Genomic DNA, 12,854 nt, shown 5'->3' with positions numbered 1-12,854 from the left:
TCCTTCCTTCCTTCCTTCCTTCCTTCCTTCCTTCCTTCCTTCCTTCCCTCCCTCCCTCCCTCCCTCCCTCCTTTCTCTCTGTCTCTCTTTTTCTCTTCTTTCTTTCTTGACAGAGTCTCACTCTGTCCTCCAGGCTGGAGTGCAGTGGCGCGATCCTGGCTCAGCCTCCTGAGTAGCTGGGATTACAGGCACACGCCACCATGCCTGGCTAACTTTTTTTGTTTGTTTTTGTATTTTTAGTAGAGGTGGGGTTTCACTATGTTGGTTAGGCTGGCCTCGAACTCTTGACCTCATGCTCCGCATGCCTCAGCCTCCCAAAGTGCTGGGATTACAGGCATGAGCCACTGCGCCTGGCCTTTATGTACTATATTTATATCTGTGCTTGATACATAAAAAGAGTGAGACTTTGCACACCTCCTCACCAAGCCAATTTCTGCTCCTTGGGGATGATGCTGCTTCTATGGAGAACGCCTGGGCTGAAGCAAGCAGGACAGCCCAACCCTAGTTCCTATCGTGGCCTGCAGTCTGGTCCTCTGAGCAGCCTGCGGCCTTTTGTTCTGGGGGCGCCAGGCCTCCCGGGTTCCTGTAGACACAGCTTTCTGCCCCTCTGTCCTCAGCTTTCTGCAGTCACTGTTCATGCTGGCCACCGTGGTGCTGTACTTCAGCCACCTCAAGGAGTACGTGGCCTCCATGGTGTTCTCCCTGGCCTTGGGCTGGACCAACATGCTCTACTACACCCGTGGCTTCCAGCAGATGGGCATCTACGCTGTCATGATAGAGAAGGTGGGTGCCCGGGGCCCCAGTGGGTCTCCTCAGAGCCCGCTCACCTCGTGGGCGGGTAAGATGCTGTCCCAGGAACTCCGCCCATCCTCTCTGTCTTGCCTGGGAAGGGGCTGGTTTAGCCCCCAGCCCATTTTCCAAGAATCAAGCAATCTAGCCCTGGCCCAGGTGTATGCAGGGGGATCCCCTGAAACCTGACCCCTCTGCACACCAGGCCTCCATCTCCCGACCAGAACAAAGGCTATGGGGGAGGGTGAGTGACTCCCTCATGACCCCCCAGCTGAGAACCAGCAAAGCAAACCCTCCTGCGTGTTCTCAAGATGCGCCCCCAGGCTGGTGCGGCCCGGTCCTTCCCTCAGCTCCTCCCAGACCTGGCCTCGGCTCTAATGAGCCTGCTGTCTCCTACAGATGATCCTGAGAGACCTGTGTCGCTTCATGTTCGTCTATGTCGTCTTCTTGTTCGGGTTTTCCACAGGTAATGAGCTTGGTCAGGGATGGGGAAGGGCAGGGGTCCTGCTTGCCTGAACCTCCTGAAGACTCTGCTAGGAGCTGAATGAGAAGCTGGTAGGCAGGTGCATGTCTGCAAGTGACAGAGGGTGGACAGAGGACACACTGAAATGAGCCCCAGAACCTGGCCACATGATATATAAAATGCTGTAAGAATTTTCCAGGCTGGAAGTGCTGTGGCTGTCACGTAGCATTTTGGCTCAGTGGGTTTTTCAACTTTTTTTTTTTTTTTTTTTTTTTGAGACAGAGTCTCGCTGTGTCACCAAGGCTGGAGTGCAGTGGTGCAAACTCGGCTCACTGCAAGCTCTGCCTCTCAGGTTCAAGCAATTCTCCTACCTCAGCCTCCCGAGTAGCTGGGACTACAGGTGCACAATGCCACGCCTGGCTAATTTTTTGTATTTTAGTAGAGACGGGGTTTCCACCATGTTGCTGAGGCTGGTTGCGAACTCCTGACCTTGTGATCCACCCGCCTCAGCCTCCCAAAGTGCTGGGATTACAGGTGTGAGCCACCATGCCTGGCCCTTCAACTTTTAATTTTGACATTATTTCAGACTTCAGACAAGTTGCAAGAATAGAACCAATAACTTCTCTACACTCTTGACCCAGATTCCCCCCAAATTACCACATTTTATGTTACCACTTTCTCTACCCCATACACATGCTCACGACAAACATGAACACATATGCCACGTGTGAAAAAAACTGAGAGTAAGTTGCAGATATGATCAGCCCTTTACCATGAAATACTTCAGTGTGTATTTCTAAAAGAAAGTTATTTTACATAAACACAGTTCAATGATCACAATCAAGAAGGTAATATCGACCCACACTATTAGCTAACCCATAGTCCTTATTTGAATTTCACCACTTGTCCTAATAATGTCTTTATCAGAAAATGAGAATCCGAGATCATGCATTACCTTCCATTGTCATGCTTCTTTGGTCTCCTTTAATAATTAATTTATTATTATTATTATTTAAGACAGAGTCTCTGTTGCCGAGGCTGGAGTGCAGTGGCACTGTGTTGGCTCACTGCAACCTCCGTCTCCTGGGTTCAAACAATTCTCGTGCCTCAGCCTCTCAAGTAGCAGGGATTACAGGCGCCCACCACCATGCCTGGCTAGTTTTTATATTTTTAATAGCAATGGAGTTTTACCATATTGGCCAGGCTGGTCTCGAACTCCTGACCTCAGGTGATCCACCCACCTCAGCCTCCCAAAGTGCTGGGATTACAGGCATGAGCCACCGTGCCTGGCCATTAATTATTTTTTGAGACAGAGTCTCATGCTGTTGCCCAGACTGGAGTACAGTGGCACCATCTTGGCTCACTACAACCTCGACTTCCAGGGTTCAAGTGATTCTTGTGCCTCAGCCTCCCAAGTAGTTGGGATTACAGGTGCCCGCCATTACACCTGGCTATTATTATTATTATTATTTTTTTGTATTTTTAGTAGAGACGGGATTTCGCCATGTTGGTCTTGAGCTCCTGACCTCAAGTGATCTGCCCGCCTCGGCTCTCCAAAGTGCTAGGATGACAGGCGTGAGCCACCGCGCCTGGCCTTAGTCTCCGTTAATCCGGGGCAGTTCCTGTGTCATCCCTTGTCATTTGCAACCTTAGAATTTGTAATGAGTAGAGACCAGTGGTTTTGACAATGTTTCTGAATTTGGGTGTGTCTGATGTTTCCTCATGATTATAGCCAGGCATGCAATTTTGTCCAGAATATCAAGAAGCGACTTACGTCTTCTGCTGTGTGTTTTATTGGAAATCACATGATGTCTGTCTCACTTCTGGTGACGTTAGCATCGATGAGTTGGTTTTGGTTGATCTGCCAGACTTTTCCACTGTAAAACTACTATATTTACCTTCGTAATGGATACTTTTCAAGGAGATGCTTTGAAACTATGTGACTAGCCTGTTTCTCATCAGACTTTCACCCAGGAGTGTTAGCATCCCTTGATGAGTCTTACCTGAATCACTTCATCCTATCATGGTGGCCAAATGATGATTTTCTTTCTTTTTTTTTTTTTTTTTGAGAAGGAGTCTCTGTCTGTCACCCAGGCTGGCGTGCAGTGGTGCCATCTTGGCTCACTACAACCTTCGCCTCCCAGGTTCAAGCAATTTTCCTTCCTCAGCCTCCTGGGTAGCTGGGATTACAGCTGCCCATCACCATGCCCGGCTAATGTTTATATTTTTAGTACTGATGGGGTTTCACCATGTTGCTCAGGCTGGTCTTGAACTCCTGACCTCAGGTGATCTGCCTGCCTTGGCCTCCCGAAGTGCTGGGATGACAGGTGTGAGCCACCGCGCCCGGACATGATGATCTTCTAACTCCATCATTGCTTGTGCATTTCTGACCTGGCATTCTATGGTGGAGAAGAGCTTTCCATTCCCCACTCCTGCGTATTCATTTGTATCAGCATGGCCCCATGCAGTCTTTTGTCTTCACGGAATCTCACTTTGTTAAATGGGTTATGATCCTGACTATCCTTTGTTTGTTTTTTTGTTTTTTTGAGATAGAGTCTCGCTCTGTCGCCCAGGCTGGAGTGCAGTGGCCAGATCTCAGCTCACTGCAAGCTCCGCCTCCCGGGTTCCCGCCATTCTCCTGCCTCAGCCTCCCGAGTAGCTGGGACTACAGGCGCCCGCCACCTCGCCCAGCTAGTTTTTTGTATTTTTTAAGTAGAGACGGGGTTTCACCGTGTTAGCCAGGATGGTCTCGATCTCCTGACCTCGTGATCCACCCGTCTCGGCCTCCCAAAGTGCTGAGATTACAGGCTTGAGCCACCGCGCCCGGCCTCCTCTTTTATTTTATACTGAAATTGTCTGAGATTAGTCACAGGGAGCCCCTTCCAGCTGGCTCCTGTGCTCTTTTGACATGTCTACATCTTTTTTTTTTTTTTTTTTTTTTTGAGATGGAGTCTCGCTCTGTCACCCAGGCTGGAGTGCAGCGGTGCCATCTGCAACCTCCGCCTCCTGGGTTCAAGCGATTCTCCTGCCTCAGCCTCCCGAGTAGCTGGGATCACAGGCACCCGCCACCACCCCTCGCTGATTTTTGTATTTTTAGTAGAGATGAGGTTTCACCATGTTGGCCAGGCTGATCTCAAACTCCTGACCTCAGGTGATCCACCCACCTCGGCCTCCCAAAGTGCTGGGATTACAGGCATGAGCCACTGTGCCTGGCCTCCACATCATTTTTTGAGCACTGGACTCTGATTTGATGCTCACCCGAGTCCCATAGTTGCCTAGTTCACATGGTGCACCCTCCCTGTCCCCACCCTGCGGTTTGTGTTGGAATCTCTGGCTGGGAGGGATGGGCTGCTGTGGCTAGGAGAGACCTAATAGGTGTAGGCTCTGGCACCTGGATCTGAAGGCCTTGCATTTCAGTAGGTACGGGAAGGGACTAGGCCGGGGGGTTAGTGGATACTGATAGGCAGCAACCACAGTGCACAACTGCTGCAGAGGCCCTCAGACTCTGGGCCACACTTCCCAAAGAAGCAGGCAGAATGTGGGGAGAGGTCATTCTGCTCTGAGCTGCTCCATGCTCATGGTTGCAAAATGGACCTCTGAGGGATGCAGGCCGACAGGGTGTGAGGGACAAAGCAGGTGTGGAGCCAGAGCTGACATGTACGGTTAAGCAGGTTGTACACTGAGCAAAGTTGGCTATAGTCACATTGTACATAGAGATTTATATATTTATTTTTCTAGCAGATGATGATAAAGTTCTTAAAAATATACTTTGAAATTTTTTGTTAGTTTTAAAGAAGGGGTGCTTTAAAAATAACTTCTTGGCCGGGCGCGGTGGCTCAAGCCTATAATCCCAGCACTTTGGGAGGCCGAGACGGGTGGATCACAAGGTCAGGAGATCAAGACCATCCTGGCTAACACGGTGAAACCCCGTCTCTACTAAAAAATACAAAAAACTAGCCGGGCGAGGTGACAGGCGCCTGTAGTCCCAGCTACTCGGGAGGCTGAGGCAGGAGAATGGCGTGAACCCGGGAGGCGGAGCTTGCAGTGAGCTGAGATCCGGCCACTGCACTCCAGCCTGGGCACAGAGCCAGACTCTGTCTCAAAAAAAAAAAAAAAACAAAAAAACTTCTCACAAAACTATAGGAGACTGAGCAGGAGGGTGTATGTCAGGGGACTTGGGGTATGGGCTTCTACCCAGTGGCACCCTGCCCTCCCCGTGCCCCGTAGCGGTGGTGACGCTGATTGAAGACGGGAAGAACAACTCCCTGTCGTCTGAGTCCACCTCGCACAGGTGGCGGGGGCCTGGCTGCAGGCCCCCCGATAGCTCCTACAACAGCCTGTACTCCACCTGCCTGGAGCTGTTCAAGTTCACCATCGGCATGGGGGACCTGGAGTTCACCGAGAACTACGACTTCAAGGCTGTCTTCATCATCCTGCTGCTGGCCTATGTGATTCTCACCTACATCCTCCTGCTCAACATGCTCATCGCCCTCATGGGCGAGACTGTCAACAAGATCGCACAGGAGAGCAAGAACATCTGGAAGCTGCAGGTGGGTGGGTGGGTGGAGGTGGCGAGCGGCCAGGAGGGTGTGGGCTGCTCTGTCCGCTGTCTTACACAGCTGGCTGCAGGTGGGTGGGTGGGTGGGGGCAGTGAGTGGCCAGGAGGGTGTGGGCTGCTCTGTCCGCTGTCTTACACAGCTGGCTGCAGGTGGGTGGGTGGGTGGGTGTGGGCGGTGAGTGGCCAGGAGGGTGTGGGCCTCTCTGTCCCCTGCTTTACCCCACTGGGCACATGAGCCCTGCAGGATTTGAGGAGGGGGCAGAAAGTCCAGCCAGGCCCAGGGATCCAGCCTCAGCACCTCCCTCAGTGGGCTTCCAGCAAGTTCCCCCGGCCAGCACTTGCTCAGGGGCAGATGAGTTTAGCTGGTGTTTATAGACACCATGCTTGGCTGTGGTCTGGGTGGTCCTGGAGGGAAGGAGGGGGAGGGCTCAGCCCCACAGGGTGTCCACCTCAGAGGAGCCTGGCGTAAGGTGGGCACCAGAGGCCAGACTCAGGGGAGCAGCTACCATGAGGCAGGGCCCTGACAGCTACATTTCTGAGCCCTGTGGGCCACACCTGCATCCCCAACTACTAATAATAAGTTTCTTTCTTATGAAGAAGCACTTTCTCTATGATAGGGACTGTAGGACTGTACTAACTGTCTGTCTTACCTGATCTCATTTAATCCTCACAACAGTCCTGTGAAGTGGATTCTATTACTGTTCCTTTTTTTTTTTTTTTTTTTTTTTTTCTGAAATGGGGTTTCCCTCTTGTTGCCTAGGCTGGAGTGCACTGGCACGATCTTGGCTCACTGCAACCTCTGCTTCCCGGGTTCAAGCGATTCTCCTGCCTCAGCCTCCCTAGTAATTGGGATTGCAGGCGCCTGCCATCACACCCAGCTAATTTTTGTATTTTTAGTCGAGATGGGGTTTCACTGTGTTGGCCAGGCTGGTTTCGAACCCCTGACCTCAGGTGATCCGCCTGCCTTGGCCTCCCAGAGCGCTGAGATTACAGGCGTGAGCCACCGCGCCTGGCTATACTGTTCCATTTTTGAATGAAGACGCTGAGGCACAGTGAAGTTAGGTATCTGTACTCAAGGCCACATGGCTAGTAAGTGGCAGAGCCAGGACCTGGCCCAGGCAGTCTCACCCCGAGGCCCTGCTCTCAGCCCCTACCCAGTGTTGCCCCTTGTGAGCTCCTCAGGGCAGGGTCTGGGATACTCCGTACCACTCCTGGGGCTGCCCTGCCCAGGCCCGGCAGGCACCAGTGGCACCTGCACAGGTCTGGGCTGGCCGGGCTGTGCCCCTTGCGTAGAGCACCCGCCAGGCTTCAGAAACCAAGCTAGCATAGAGGGCGCTGGACAGCCAGCCCGGAGGCATCTGGGCCTGGGAGAGCCCCTGGGGAGGTGGATACTGGCAGCCAGGGAGGCCCTGGGATGCACCCTCTGCCCCTCAGCTCCTCTGCCCTTGGTGTCTTCCTGCAGAGAGCCATCACCATCCTGGACACGGAGAAGAGCTTCCTCAAGTGCATGAGGAAGGCCTTCCGCTCAGGCAAGCTGCTGCAGGTGGGATACACACCTGACGGCAAGGACGACTACAGGTGGTGCTTCAGGTAACGCCCAGGCTCCACCTGAATCAGAGCTTGGGAGCCTCGGGGCTCCCCTGTGGACACAGAGCCTACCTCAGGGCCTCCTGGGGCTGGTCATGAGCACAGGGGGCTCTCCCCACACCAGCTGTGGGCATTGGGGCTGTCCTGAGCTCCGTCGTGGGTGTGCACGGGGGACCCATCTTCGATCTTGGCTGGTGGCGCCCAGACACTAAATTCTGGAAAATTCAAGGTGTCCAGAAGGGGTCTTCTAGTGAGCAGGGTCAGAGCCTGGCATCCAATATGTAAAGTCCCTGGGCCTCACAGTGTGGTCGGAGATCACATCTTTGGGGATGGTGTCCAAAAATCAAGTCCTCTCTGCCCTCCCAACCCGCCGTGTCTCCACCCTGACGGGTGGGTTTCTTGGGCTTGGCCTGTGGGCAGAGCCCTCAGCCTGGGAAGCTGGGCAGAGCTCTCAGGTTCCCTTGACCCCTTACCCTGCAGGGTGGACGAGGTGAACTGGACCACCTGGAACACCAACGTGGGCATCATCAACGAAGACCCGGGCAACTGTGAGGGCGTCAAGCGCACCCTGAGCTTCTCCCTGCGGTCAAGCAGAGGTGAGGCGTGAGGGACCGGTGCTTGGCGCCTCCTTGGCTGGTGGCCTGACATTGGGCAGGGGGAGCTTTGCAGTTTCTCCACGCCTTGCCAGGCTCCTCTTCGCCCCAGGACCCGGGCACCGTAGCAGCTCCTGACGTCAGCCATGTGCACATAGTCACGGGCTGACTTGAGTGCCTCACGCATGCTGTCACCACTGACGACTCACTGGGCCTGTGCAAGCGGCTGTGCCAGCATCTCCAGCTCAGGCACCTGTCCTCAGCGCCCCAGGGGATGCAGCCCAGCCCCGCCCCGCCTCCTTGTGTGGGCTGCTCTGCCTCCTCGGCTCTGTTCCTCACTCTGCACGTGTGCATGCGACGTCATAGCTCTATGAGGCTGTGCGGACACACACAGGCAGACGGGAACACTTGTCACTCATGGACACAGCTGGGCAGGTGGAGAAGAGGGGAGGGTGAGAAGAGGAAAGGGATGCCTTGAGCAGAAAAACTCCAAGGAGGTCAGGCGCAGTGGCTCACGCCTGTCATCCCAGCACTTTGGGAGGCCGAGGCAGGCGGATTGCCTGAGGTCAGGAGTTCGAGACCAGCCTGGCTAACGTGGTGAAACCCCATCTCTACTTAAAAAATACAAAAATTAGCCAGGCATGATGGTGGGCACCTGTAATCCCAGCTACTCAGGAGGCTGAAGCAGGAGAATTGGTTGAACCTGGGAGGTGGAGGTTGTGGTGAGCTGAGATCGCACCACTGCACTCCAGCCTGGGCGACAGGGTGAGACTCTGTCTCAAAAAAAGAAAAAATAGAAAAACCCCAAGGAAAATTACCAGAAAGGAAGCTGTTTAACAGTTACTGGTAAACATTTAATAGAAAACATTAAATAAATGTCTAATTGAGGACACTTAAAAATGAAGCAGGCACAGTTTATAGTGGACAAATTTTGAGTTATAATTACAACCCTGAACACTTTGTTTTTGAATTACTTTGTATTTAATTCTAAAAAAACTGTGGTAAAATATTTATCTCCTAAAACTTGCCATTTAAATCATTTTTAAGTGTACAATTTAGTGTCATTAAGTACATTTACATTATTGTACAACTATCACCACTATCTATTTCCAGAATTTTTTTTTTTTTTTTTTTTTTTTGAGACGGAGTGTCACTCTGTCACCCAGGCTGAAGTGCAGTGGCACAATCTTGGCTCACTGCAAGCTCCACTCCCGGATTCAAGCGATTCTCCTGTCTCAGCCTCCCGAGTAGCTGGGATTACAGGTGCATGCCACCACACCTGGCTCATTTTTGTATTTTTATAGTAGAAACAAGGTTTCATCATGTTGGCCAGGCTAGTCTCCCAACCTCAGGTGATCCACCTGCCTTGGCCTCCCGAAGTTCTGGGATGACAGGCGTGAGCCACTGTGCCCGGCCTTTTTCCAGAACATTTTAATCATCCCAAATGGAAACTCTGTGCCTGTGTAATAACTCTATGTCCCTTCCTCCCTGACCCCTTGTCCCCTGGCCCCTAACCTCTTGGCCCCTATTCTGTTTTCTATTTTTATGAAAATGAGACAGAGACGTTCAAGGTTGAGTGGTACTGGGGGTCTCAGAGGCCCAGAGACCGTCTTAACACCCTTTAAATCCTCTGAGCCACTCTCTAATCACCCTCATGAACTAGCACAGCTCAGCTCTTAGCAAGGACTTGTGGGGGACTCACCTGCCCCAAAGACTTCTGGGCTTCCACCCCCATAAATCTTTCCTCCTCTTCTCCAGGGCTCGTATCCACAGATTCCCGCTGCTTCAGTTGCCCAGCTCTTGATTTCTTCCTCTTTCACTCAAAGGCAATTCCATGCTCTGCTTAGACTGCAGCTCACTGCGTTGTAGTTGGGGCAATTGTTCCGAGGCAGAAAGTTAGGGAGATCATAGGGCTCCCCTTGTGATTTTCACTTCTCTTAGGAATTGCAGTTATTTATTTATTTATATATTTATTTATTTATTTATTTATGAGATGGTGTCTTGCTCTGTTGCCCAGGCTGGTGTGCAGTGGCACAATCTTGGCTCACTGCAACCTCCTCCTCCTGGGTTCCAGTGATCCTCCCACCTCAGCCTCCCGAGTAGCTGGGATTGAAGTTGCCTGCCACCACACTAGGCTAATTTTTATATTTTTAGTAGAGACAGAGTTTCACCATGTTGGTCAGGCTGGTCTCGAACTCCTGACCTTAGGTGATCCGCCCACCTTGGTCTCCCAAAGCGTTGGGATGACAGGCGTGAGCCACCGTGCCTGGCCTTTTTTTGATTTTTAGTTTTTAAAAATCTTTAGCCGCTAAGTGGGTGTTACTTGAAGGACTGCTGTTTTTCACTCTGCCTGATGTCCTATCCCTGAAAAACACGTGCTGTGTGTATGTTGCCTAGTTTTGTGATCGTTGGCAGCAGGACAGCTAGCCCAGTACCAGATACTCTGTTATAGCTGGAAGTGAAAATCTATTTTATCAAGGCTCATTTTTAGAAAACTGCTTGAGGGCGCCATTGGTTTTTCCACAGGCCTCCTGCGATCATGTGATTTTCCTATGAGTTTAGTTAGAAGCAATCCCTGCATCCCATAATAATGCTTATTGATGATCTCTTTGTCAATTGTTAACTGGTCTATCTTTGCCAGAGAGCTATTCAAAGATAGCTTTGCGTGTGATTTGAGTAGTTTTTCAATGTCACTCTTGTTGATTTAGTGACATCCCACATCTTTGACGAGATTTGCTGTTTCACTTGGCAGTTGATTCGTATGACGTTTGCACGGCATTGTTGGCGGTTTACAACACTGCACGTTCACTGTGATATTTAGAAAGGCTTTGACCCAGGGGCAGGGATATACACATCCATGTTAATTGGGGCAGGGATGGGGGATGGTTGGAGGTTGCCTGATTGCACCTTTATAATTTTTTTTCTTTTTTTTTTTTTGAGACGGAGTCTCGTTCTGTCGCCCAGGCTGGAGTGCATTGGGCCTGGACCCCAAATCCTGCCTCTTTGGCAGGTGCTCGTCACCCAGAGCTGCCCTGGTGTTGAGGCAGTCACGGGACAGGCCTCGGCGTTGCTCTGTGGATACCTCCTCTCCTTCCCGCTTGGGCAGAGAGGAGATGAAGGCCGAGAGGGGCAGGCGATAGGCTCTCCTGAGGCTGCAAGCAAGTCGGGGTGGGATGGAGGAAGAGAATTTGAGGAACAACCAGAGTGCGTGAGGCTCTTTGAGCAGTTGAGGGAGGAGGACATTGCACCAATGCAGGTGCCTCAGGAAGCACTCGCATGCCTGGGCCTCCTTTTTTTTTTTTTTTTTTTTTGGACAGAGTCTCCCTCTGTTGCCTAGGCTGGAATGCAGTGGTGCAATCTCAGCTCACTGCAACCTTGGCCTCCCGGGTTCAAGCGATCCTCCTGTCTCAGCCTCCCAAGTACTGGGATTACAGGCATGCGCCACCATGCCTCGCTATTTTTTGTATTTTTAGTAGAGATAGGATTTCACCATGTTGGTCAGGATGGTCTCAAACCCTGGTCTCGAACTCCTGACCTCAGGTGATCCACCCGTCTCGGTCTCCCAACGTGCTGGGATTATAGGCGTGAGCCACCGCGCCCAGCCTGGGCCTCCTTTTATCTGGAGACTTGGGAGGCCAAGAAGGGAATGCTGCATCCAAGGTAGTAATAGTGTTTTACCCTTCAGTTTCAGCCAGACACTGGAAGAACTTTGCCCTGGTCCCCCTTTTAAGAGAGGCAAGTGCTCGAGATAGGCCCTCTGCTCAGCCCGAGGAAGTGCACCTGCGACAGTTTTCAGGGTCTCTGAAGCCAGAAGATGCTGAGGTCTTCAGGAGTCCTCCCGCTTCTGGAGAGAAGTGAGGACCTCACACAGACAGCATTGTTAACGCTGGGCCTTAGGAGACCCCGCCGCCACGGGGGGCTGCCGAGGGAACACCAGGGCTCTGTCAGCAGCCTGGCCTGGTCTGTGCCTGCCCAGCATGTTCCCAGATCTGCACCGGACAAGCTGTGGGAAGCGTTGGAAGCATGGGGAGTGATGTGCATCCAACTGTCCCTGTCCCAAGTGAATCTCCTAACAGGCTTTCGAGGTTTTACTCACTTTCCTAAACAGTGTGGACGGTCAGTCTCTGCTGGGACATGTTAGGCCCTTGTTTTCTTTGATTTTATTCTTTTTTTCTTTTTTTTTTTTGAGACAGAGTTTCACTCTTGTTGCCCAGGCTGGAGCGCAGAGGCACAATCTTGGCTCACTGCAACCTCCGCCTCCTGGATTCCAGTGATTCTTCTGCCTCAGCCTCCCGAATAGCTGGGATTACAGGCACGCACCACCACACCTGGCTAATTTTTTGTATTTTTTTAAGTAGAGACAGGGTTTCGCTATGTTGGCCAGGCTGGTCTCGAACTCCTGACCTCAGGTGATCTGCCCAGCTTGGCCTCCCAAAGTGCTGGGATTACAGGTGTGAGCCACCATGCCCAGCCATTTTTTGTTTTTGTTTTTGTTTTTTTTTGAGACAGAGTCTCTTGTTGCCCAGGCTGGTGTGCAGTGGTGTGATCTTGGCTCACTGCAACCTCTGCCTGCCGGGTTCAAGCGATTCTCCTGCCTCAGCCTCCCGAGTAGCTGGGATTACAGGTGAGCACCACCACGCCCAGTTAATTTTTGTATTTTTAGTAGAGACGGGGTTTTACCATGTTGTCCAGGCTGGTCTCGAACTCCTGACCTCAGGTGATCTGCCAGCCTTGGCCTCCCAAAGTGCTGGGATTACAGGCGTGAGCCGCTGCGCCCGGCCTCCTTTGATTTTACATTACTAGAAGCAAAAGTAAACGAAGCCCAGGAAAACACCTTTGGGAACAAAAACCTTCCTTTGATGGA

General features: G+C 51.9%; 1 protein-coding gene across 1 annotated transcript in view; it reads left to right on the top strand.

Annotated features, from left to right (window-relative positions):
- The window catches only part of TRPV1 (transient receptor potential cation channel subfamily V member 1), a 26,751-nt gene extending 14,153 nt beyond the window's left edge, over positions 1-12,598 (top strand). Inside the window, exons 10-15 of the mRNA XM_025363706.1 lie at positions 618-783; positions 1,189-1,255; positions 5,480-5,802; positions 7,273-7,400; positions 7,878-7,993; positions 11,676-12,598. Coding sequence (XP_025219491.1) covers positions 618-783; positions 1,189-1,255; positions 5,480-5,802; positions 7,273-7,400; positions 7,878-7,993; positions 11,676-11,848 — 973 coding nt within the window. The 3' untranslated portion in view covers positions 11,849-12,598. The remainder of the gene's footprint in view (positions 1-617; positions 784-1,188; positions 1,256-5,479; positions 5,803-7,272; positions 7,401-7,877; positions 7,994-11,675) is intronic.
- Positions 12,599-12,854: the final 256 nt, after the last annotated feature.

Source organism: Theropithecus gelada, chromosome 16 (assembly GCF_003255815.1).
Source record: "Theropithecus gelada isolate Dixy chromosome 16, Tgel_1.0, whole genome shotgun sequence".
Lineage (NCBI taxonomy): Eukaryota > Metazoa > Chordata > Mammalia > Primates > Cercopithecidae > Theropithecus > Theropithecus gelada.
This window is presented reverse-complemented; position numbering and strand designations above follow the sequence as displayed.